We start from the raw sequence: 10133 nt of genomic DNA, 5'->3' as shown, positions 1-10133 counted from the left end.
CAAACCTTGTGTCATGTGCAGTAAAGAATACCCGGAGCAATAGGATTAAGAGAATCATGTGGGCCCAACCTAAAGGAATGAGTGATTCCAAAGATGCCCCCATCTTCAAAAGAGATAGAACTGAATAAGCTGGTGGAGAAAAAGACAACTGTATCAGAAGAATGGATGAAGTACACTGTGTGAGGAAGAATGGACATCTTTATTGTGATGAGAAACCCAGCTATTGCGGCTTTGGATAAAATAGCTCAAATGTGAAGTTCTGCCAAGTGGCAGGAAGGAGTGAGAAGAAGGCAGTCATCCATATAATGGTGTGCGTGAATGCTTTATGAGTGAAGATGACTATCCATCAAAATATATATGGGGCAGATGTGAGGCCAAATGGTAAAGCATGAAACTGAAAAACCTGTACTTCTTGCAAAAAATGGAGGTAGTGACATGAAGTCTCCGAAATCAGAATGAAGATAGACATCGGTAACATCTAAACTTGACATCCATAGACCAGGTGCAAATTGCCACCAAATGGAAAAAAACAATTCCATTGTAAACCAAGATTGAGACAAGAAAGGTCAATGACAGGTTGCCAATCACCTGTCGTCTGTAGTACTACAAACAAATGGAAAATACAGGAAATCATCTAGTAGAAAACCAGGAAAGGCAAGAGACCACTGTTGAAAGAGAAGAGCGGAGACAAGTCACATCCATTCTAGATTCCAGTTTCCATGCGTATGTGGCAGATGTTTTTACTAGAGATAGTTTTTTTGTTTTTTAAAAGAAAAAAATGGCTTCTCAAAAACTATGAAGCAATGTTTTTCTACAACTTTCTTATTTTTATTATGTAAACTAATTATTCAGTACCTGTATTCATAACTAATATAATTCCCGAGATCATTCAACAACTTCATGTAAAGTAAAATTTAGCTCCTAGACATTAAAAATGTGCCTTACACCAGCTATCAGAACTAAAACAAGTCCTGACATGCATGGATATCTGTTAACAGTATATCGTACATCAGAACCAATTTAGTCACAACACAAGTGGATATCTGTGTAACATATATATATATATATAAGATGTAAATCAAAGTCCTTATACTACACAATTTCAATGTGAGTGTCAGTTGGGAGGATACATTTTTGTATGTGTTGCAACAATCATGAAACAGTATCATGGTCTTCTATTTGGTAAACCCTGCCCAAACAGTTGTGAGCAATTGTATGAAGGTTATGACAACTTAACACATTGTGGATGGGTCACAAGTTTACTCATGTTTCATGCAGAGCATTTTCGTTTGCCATTTATTAAAGCATTGCATTCAAAAGAAGCTGGACATGTTTTATTTTATATTATTTTTCTGATTTTTGCTTTCAATATCCATATTTCTATAAATGGCTTCTCGCAAAATACGTAATGGGCTGAGTGAAGATGAGATAATTACTGAACTATTTGATGACAATTTGTCAGATCTTCCAAGCGAAGGTGAAGATTCTGATGTAGATGTTTTTTGGATCATTCTGAGAGTGACTCTAGCTGCAGTGGCATTGTTAGACCTACAAAGATACGTAAAGTTGTTGTGCTCTCAACTGATTCTGAATCAGAAAGTGATAATGATTCTAGAAATGTTCCTGTTAGTGATTTGTTTTCCCATCGTGATAATGATAATTGGTCTGAAATAGATATTCCACTGAACTTGGAAATGTTTGAAGGTAATCCATTCGAACCCGAAAGGTTTGCTGCCGTGACAAGTCTAATGTTTGGTGAAGACGTGTTTGAAATGTTTTGTCAGGAAATGTGTACCTATCATAATAAAACTGCAGAGAAACATAAAATGTCATCTAAAGGACTTTAATGGTCTGACGTTGCACCCACAGACATGACGAAATTCTTAGGCTTTATTCTACTAATGGAACAGACAAAAAAATATAACTGGAAAGATTATTGGTCAACAGATACTATTTTGATTAGCCCAATATTTTTGCAGATTTAAACAACTTTGGACATTTTGGACTTTCAATAATAATCAGAAAATAGATGAGTCTTCGGGCAGGCTCTTCAAAATTCAACCAGTACTAGATTATTTCCTCAATAAATTCAGGACACTATACAAACTACAGCAACGGTTGTCATTGGATGAGGCCATAATTCCATGGAGAGGACGTCTAAGATTCCAAACATACAACACTGCGAAAACAGTAAAATATGGCCTGTTGGTGAGAATGATGTATAAGAGTGACACAGGTCATATTTGCAACTGGTGAGGGGAAAAAAATCGGAAGAGACTATTCTTTCAGTTTTTGCTCCCAATCTTGGATTGTGGCACCATGTATACCAGAACAATTATTACAACAGTACTACCACTGCAAACCTGTTCCTAGAACATAAAACAAGAGTCTGAGGAACAATCAGAGTAAATAGAGGGTTGTCGCCAATCCTGGAGGCTGAAGTTTCAACAATGAAAAAACTTGAAACAGCTTTCCAGAGAAAGGGTGATGTTCTCGTTTTCATATGGAAGGACAAGAGAGAAGTGAGAATGGTTTCAACCATCCATGACTCATCTGTTTCTATTACAGGAAGGAAAACTAGAATAACTGGAGAAGAAATAAAAATACCTGAGTGTGTTCTCCAATACAGTGACAAATGAAAGGTGTTGATCGTGCAAATCAGTACCTCTCATACTACACCATTCGTAGAAAAATAGTGAAATGGACAAAGAAGGTAGAACTTTCTCTAATAAATTGAAGCCTTTTCAACTCATATATAATCTACAAAGCCCTGAATCAACAAAAATATATAAAATATAAGCAGTTCCTCCTCTCTGTGGCAAGAGAATGGATTACTGACAAACAGAAAGAAGGCTCAGTGGGACTAGAGGGGAATGAACTTAGTCCATCATCAGGAAGACTGTCTGGTGACATGAAGCAGCATATTCCTGTATTCATTTCATCTACAGGAAAAAAGAAATTTCCTACCAAAGCCTGCAAAGTTTGTACTGCCCATGGGAAAAGAAGTAAAATGCGATACATATGCAAGTTTTGTGCAGTTTCACTCCACACAGGAAAATGTTTTATAATATATTACACTTTACAAACTTACTAGGTGTCTTCATATACATATTCTGTATGTTTCAAATAAATAATAAGAAATTTAGTTGAGTTGTAAACAAAAAAAAATGTGTCCGACTCCTTTCAAACTCAACAATTTAATAAATGGCATACGAAGATGCTCTGCAAGAAACACAATTAAACTCATAACCCAGTTGCAATGAGTTAACAGTTGCTCTTAAAACATGGATACTTAACTAGAGTATGTAGACTGTTAGAAATAATAGCTATTCTTTATATACAAGCCAGGGCATAGTGGAGCCAAAGTGAGAAGCAACAATATTATGGCACATTTTCAGTCCCATAGTGCTCAGCTACTAATAAATGAAATTATTATTATATGTATTTAAAATATTTCCTCGCTAGAATTTGTTTATAAAAGCAATGTATTACTAAGAACAATTAACAGTGGATACACATTAAAGCTGACCATTGTACAATTTAAATGCAAGTATTTAAAAATACACTTCTGTCAAACAATATGCATGTATCAGTGGAAACCTCATTCCAAGCTTCCATACAAAGAATTTCAATTCACAATGAATGCCTGCTTTTATTCCAAATCAAGCAGCAGAGGTTTCAGCCAATCAGAATTAGAATTCACCTTGGCTTTTAACTCTGTCTTATATAACAAATGGCAGAGCACTTGTAAAAGTATTCTTTGAAAACTTAGTTAATTATATATTAACTCTCTTGCCACGGGCTCAGCCAAACTGGACAAGTTTGCAACCCCAAATTGAACATTATAGATTCATTACTATAACTTCTAATATGTTTTGTATATCTTCACAAAATATCACAAGATTTCAGTAATCATTAAGCCTTTTGTAAACAAAAAATCATAATTTTTCATAAAGTATTTCCACTTTGACTGCTCCATGTGCAAAGTGATTTTCATGTTCAGATTAAATATACTTTTTTTCATCCGAAAAATCTCAAATTTCATTTGTGTAATCTCTAAAACTTACTAAATAAATTTCAAACATTTTTTCAGCAAAATTTATGTTTTATCTGCTATTTTCTGTACCCTAATTCTAAACAAGGTTGATCAATTTGACTGACCTCATAACCTCCCAAAAATTCAAAATAAATCCAAGTTACCCTTTTGTTCTTTGTAGAATGACTCAAATTGTTAACATTAAGCCCCTTAGAGACAGGTCACGGGTGAAGGCCGTGTCATCTCTTTTGTTGACTCACATTCAAAATTTTATTGAACTGCTATTTCATGAATTTATGTCAATAAGTTGGGTATCAAACTGTAGATTATAATTCAAATTTTAGTACTATACATTACTCAATTTCTTAATTTAAAAGTAAATATTAGAAAAAACAGATAAACATCGATTTTTGTGTGTCACATGGTATGTTGAATGCAGCATTGATTCTAATTAGATGTATGTGAAATCAAAATACCAAGTCTATAGTTTTGTATGAATTGGGCTATATTTTATGTATTAATAGAGTAAAAATCTTTCCAGCTTAATTGTCTCTTTTATATGAAGCTCTACAAACACAAGGCATACATCAATTCTCATGAAATATGGTAGCAAAGGTAAAGTAGGTAATGCAACAGAGGTAGCTTGTCTCTCAAGGTTCAAGTTAAATCAAAACACATTCCTCATATTTTATATTTGTGTTTTGTTCTATTTTTAGCAAGTGAAAAATTATAAATCAGTGCCATGTAAGAGTGAAAAAAGCACAGCACAGTAAGACAGCCAAACAGTCTAACAGTAAAGTGATGGGTAAAGATAAACAGAAGCATGTTCATATCTTAGATTACAGTTCAATTAATGATTATTCAAATGTATGTCAATTAAGAATTTTCTATTTTTAAATTAATATCTAGAGTAGTGGGATTTATGCATTATGCATCTGCTTCCTTTCTGTAATTATGCAACCTTTCCACAGATCACCTTAAGGAAGCCTGTTGATGACCACATATTAAGAACTGCTGATGCATTTAGACATTTAATTGAGGGTTGCAATACCTATAAAGTAGACTATTTTTCATTATAATATCAACAAAATATAACCAACATACTGTCTTAAATTTTGTTTGTAAATTTGAAAAACAAAGACTATTTACATTATTATAACTTAGCACATTTTTAATGTCAAAATGTGAATTTCTGTTTGCATTAGCCAAAATATAAGCAAAAACAAAATAAATATGCATATACAGTATGCACATTATAAAAATAATGTAATAACATAAATCTTTTTGAGCTCTAAAAGATTTTCACAACTAATGCAAGACCATAAAGCATAAGGCTATACATAAAAAACTTTTCTTTCACTTACAAAAAATCACATTGTATAAAAATCTTTAATTTTCAAACACTGTTAAAATAAAGAAATATTAACAACTTCAATTTCACATAGCATGCTCATTTAAAATTATCAATTCCCAAACAATCTGCACATTTCTATACAGTTTAGGAAAATCCACACAAGTTTATATAAAAGCAAGTTTACCAATGTTAAAAAATATTTAAAATGACAGTATAAAATCAAATTTAACTTTCAACAAACAGAATCATAGAAAAATTAGAGCTGTAAGCAGGACATACCTCAGCATTAAGATTATCAGCTAAATTCTGAATGAAGTTACTCTCAATTGGGTAATGGTTGGTTAATAGTGACAAATAATGGCTCAGTTTATCATGTGTTGTGATAATTATTCCATGTCCAGTTTTGTCAAACTGGGGTCGCCCTGCACGTCCAAAAATCTGCATCACATCCAGAATTCCCAAATCCACAAAAGAGCCATGTTTGGAATCGTAAATTTCAGTCCCCTGTCAAAAAAGCACATATATATATATATATATATATTTACACACACACACATTAGGAAATGCCAACCTAAAAAAAAAAAATGTCACAAAATAACTAAAACAGAATAGACATTAAGCATAATAATTCGTAACGCTAACTTAAATGTACATAAAAAAGAATAGCAGTTAAAAGAGCTAATCTCCATGGGTCATTGCAATAAAAGTTAAAACAAGTTATATTACAATGTGGTTAGCATTAATGTACAAGAATAATATATTTCACAGAAGCCAATTACCATAACTAACATTTTAATTAATTATTTCATTTCCTACAAAAGGTGAACCCACAGATGAATACTCCAAGCATGGATTAGTATTGTGTTAGCAGATAAGTGCTTCAAATTTGGGATGAAATGTTAACAGGCAAGTACCTTCAGATGGGAATACTGTAACATGTCAATTGGTGAGAACTTTCCACTTGGGATAAAGCACCAAGTTAGCTAAGAACTCTAAGCATAAGATAAAGTACTGTTTTAGCATGTGTAAGTCACTAGCAAAGATTCAAATGTTGGATAAAATAAAGTATCCCTAGATTGGCAAAAAGTGATTTATCAAGTGAGTGTAAGTGGCAAAAGTTTTACGTTAGCAAATCAATATTCCTATTCCAGGTTAAAGTGTCTTCTTTGCAGATGAGTATTCCTAGCCAAGAATAAAGTGTTGAGTTTAAAGGTAACAAAATATGCTCATCATAAATTACTGTGCTAGCAGGTGAATACACATAATCCATTTAAGAATGTATTAAATGAGTAACTTTGATCCATCATAAAACTGTGTGTTGTGAGACAAGCTTATCTGATTCATAAATCATATCAGATTAATGCAGCTGAGCCATCATATATAGTTTTATTAGCATTATCAGATGTGTTTTTAGCAGATCAGTACACTTGACCCATTAAAAAATACTGTGCAAGGAAACAAGTATTCTTAACAGGAGTTTTGTTAAAATATAGCAGTTGAGGATATGTCTAATTAAAAATTTTTTTAGCAGACAAGTAAGCACATGTGACCCATAATAAGCAGTTGAGGCCTAAGCTTTGCAGTTACTAAAAATATATAAAATCTGTCCGTGTCTGATTTACAACTATTTGGAATAGAAAAAAAAAGTAAGTACCAAAAATTATATAACTAATACCAATCTGAATCGAAATGGTAACACATCAAACATTTTCCGTCATTTGTAATATTTATCATCCTGTCTTTCCCTAATCTCATAATACTCTTGAGGCATGTGTTTTACATTAATGTATAACATATTTTTTTATAGCTTAAATATTTTTTAACTTTCAAGAAATATATATCCAATAGAAGCTTTTCTGTAAATTTACCTTGATAACAACAGCATGAGCAGGAAGATTGACACCCCAAGCTAATGTTGATGTACACACCAAAACCTTAATTAAACCTTCACTGAAATATTTTTCCACCAAATTACGATCAGTTCGTATCATTCCAGCATGATGTATGGCAAAACCATAATGGAAAAGATCCTTCAATTGATTATTTCTGGACTTGTTTATCTATAGCATCAAAAATCAATTAAATAGAATGACTCACACAAAACAGAATTCTCATAATGTGATAAGACAGATAGTGTCACATTTAAATGACCAAAATGAATGTAGTGAGAAACATTTAGCAACATTTGTTTTACCACTAATATATGATGTATCAAAATAAATGCAATGAACTACATTCAGCACTGTAATTACACAAACTTCATTTTCAATCTTGTCACAGAGAAAGCAAAAAGACTAACCTAATTTAAACTGGATCTTGGCTTGTAGTTAGGAATTTAGTCAGTGTATCAAAATGCAGCATGTATAATTTAAAGGTCAATCTATAAATTTTCCAAGAAAATTATCATATAAAACAAATAACTCCCCTTTTTAAAACTAATCTTGAAGTACAGGCAAAGTCAAAACCAGAATGAAGTCTGCAAAAATAAACTTGCAAAACCAGTTAGTTTGTTCCAATTATCGATCTGAGAATAAGAAATATTCTTCTTGCTTGTTTGAATTAAATATCATCTACTGTAAGGATGTATTTGAACTAAGAAAAGGAAAGCAATGATCTTTTTATTCTTCGGCACAATCAGTGGAAAACTCTTATTTCAAGATGTTATTAACTTAGTAATATATAGATGAAACAGCACCTGTTCTGAGACAGTACTCCTTCAAGTTGCTTTTAAGAATAACACTTTTCTGGTGGCTGTGCTATTTTAAGCAGTACTCCCATGTAAGAATGCAGTTTAACAAGAAGCTATGATACCCTGATCATTCTGGATCATTTGATATGTACTCTGAACAAGTACCTCTTAAATTGTAAAATTATATAAATGTGTGTATGGAATGGTATTGTTTCAACAGATGGTCTCTTCCTGGTACAATCTCTGTGTAACATGTTACCCATAAACATACTTTAAAAAAGGAGCTTAAACATTAATTGTCAAAATATGTTTTATTATTAAAACTATTTATGTGTTTTTCAACTAATAATTTTCCTCTTAACATTTTTTAAAATTATACTCTACATAAATAATATTGCAACTTTCTAGAAAACTTCTCATAAAATATTAATACAGCTCTTAATGCTATTGAGTATTATTTATCTAAAATATAAAAGTTTAAACAAACATTTCCCCCTAATCAGCCAAGGGATTTTTGTTGTTGTAAGAATTACATACCAAGTAGCAAGATGTTGTATACTATAGTTTACATTTAATATCATTAATAAGTTAATTATAAATGTTTAACCATGTACGTTTCTCTATATTATTTAGACATCCATTTTACTTTGTTGTCTTATTTTCGTGCTGTGAAAGTAATGTTTAGTTATAATCATAAAATGATAATTGATTTACAAATCTGTGATTTTTAGTTTTTTACATTCATAAATGTATGGAAACATGTTGGAAAAACATGTACTGTAATGATTAGGTACTGTAATGATACCAGACCAATATCAACTTACTGTCAAAAATGCATAAACATGTTTACATGCATTTATGCATCAAAATGTCATTAAATTATAAGTTGTTTTTATATAACTTTCAAATTTGTTTCAATGAAACAAATGATATCATTGCATATGTTTCATACTGCCACACATTTGGAAAGAATGGTATGTTTTAAAAATTAAAAATAGGATAAATGTTTAAAATACACGATAAAATTTTATTTGGCTGACAACAAAAATTAGAAAAACAACTTGTTTCGATAGCTTTACGCTGCCATCATTAGCAGATAGTTTTATAAAGAAAAGGATTAACATAATACAAAGTTTTTGAAAAAAATATTGGATTTTTATGCATAATACTCACACCACCATCACAGATTACAAGAAGAAAACATAACAAAAAATATATTTAATTAGCTATCCTGATTACCGGGTTGATTTTTACTTTTCCTTGAAGTACCTAAATTGCACTGATTAGAAGATAATATTAATTCTTCAGTTTTTTCCAACTACACCAATTATTGTGCAGCTGTTAAAAATAACTATTAAGTTCAAGTTCATGAAACTGAATAATTTTAAATAACAACATTTTCATTTTCTCTGCACCAACCTCAGCAATTTCAAAAAAGTACAGACAAATCAACAACTGAAATAAGAACTATCTTCAATAAATCTAATGAATAATAGTTATCAAACGTTTCTTAAGAAAAAACTTTTAATTTTATCTGTTATTATCAGTAATTAATCTCTGTACAGGTTCTGTAGATTTGAACGATCTCGCAACCACCATAAAAATTAGTAAATAAATATAAATTATACCTCTTTCATTCTAAAATGAACACAAATTATAAAAACATAAATGTTTATACTAAATAGCTTAAATCTCATAACATTATACATTTATATATATATTTATTATTTTTACTATATTGACTTTTCAGCCGTGCCTGGCTAACAATGATGCAGCTCGCATGCACTCATGTTACCGTATCAAATAACATAAAGCTGACCTTTGGTCTGTACAATGTACCTTGTCTTGGCTGTGTTTTAGTAGACTAGTATTTTGTAAAATACAGTCACATTTCAATTACTATACATTTTATATGTATATAGATTATTGCTATTTTGAAATAAGTTCTTAAACATATTTTTACTGCAACATAGAACAGTAAATAAAGTAAAACAAACAATTCTCTTCTAGTTACAACCTTTGTACTTGGTTGCTGCTTGATATAGGTTGCTAAG

The 10133-nt window shown here is 31.3% G+C and overlaps 1 protein-coding gene across 1 annotated transcript in view; it reads right to left on the bottom strand.

Moving 5' to 3' along the window:
- The window catches only part of LOC106456962 (activating signal cointegrator 1 complex subunit 3-like), a 266949-nt gene that overhangs the window by 146365 nt on the left and 110451 nt on the right, over positions 1-10133 (bottom strand). The window contains exons 14-15 of the mRNA XM_022382757.1: positions 7259-7450; positions 5670-5894 (exon numbers count right to left, since the gene is read on the bottom strand). Coding sequence (XP_022238465.1) covers positions 5670-5894; positions 7259-7450 — 417 coding nt within the window. The remainder of the gene's footprint in view (positions 1-5669; positions 5895-7258; positions 7451-10133) is intronic.

Source organism: Limulus polyphemus, unplaced genomic scaffold, assembly GCF_000517525.1.
Source record: "Limulus polyphemus unplaced genomic scaffold, Limulus_polyphemus-2.1.2 Scaffold275, whole genome shotgun sequence".
Lineage (NCBI taxonomy): Eukaryota > Metazoa > Arthropoda > Merostomata > Xiphosura > Limulidae > Limulus > Limulus polyphemus.
Note: the sequence above shows the minus strand (reverse complement) of the source record. Positions and strands in the feature narration are given on the sequence as shown.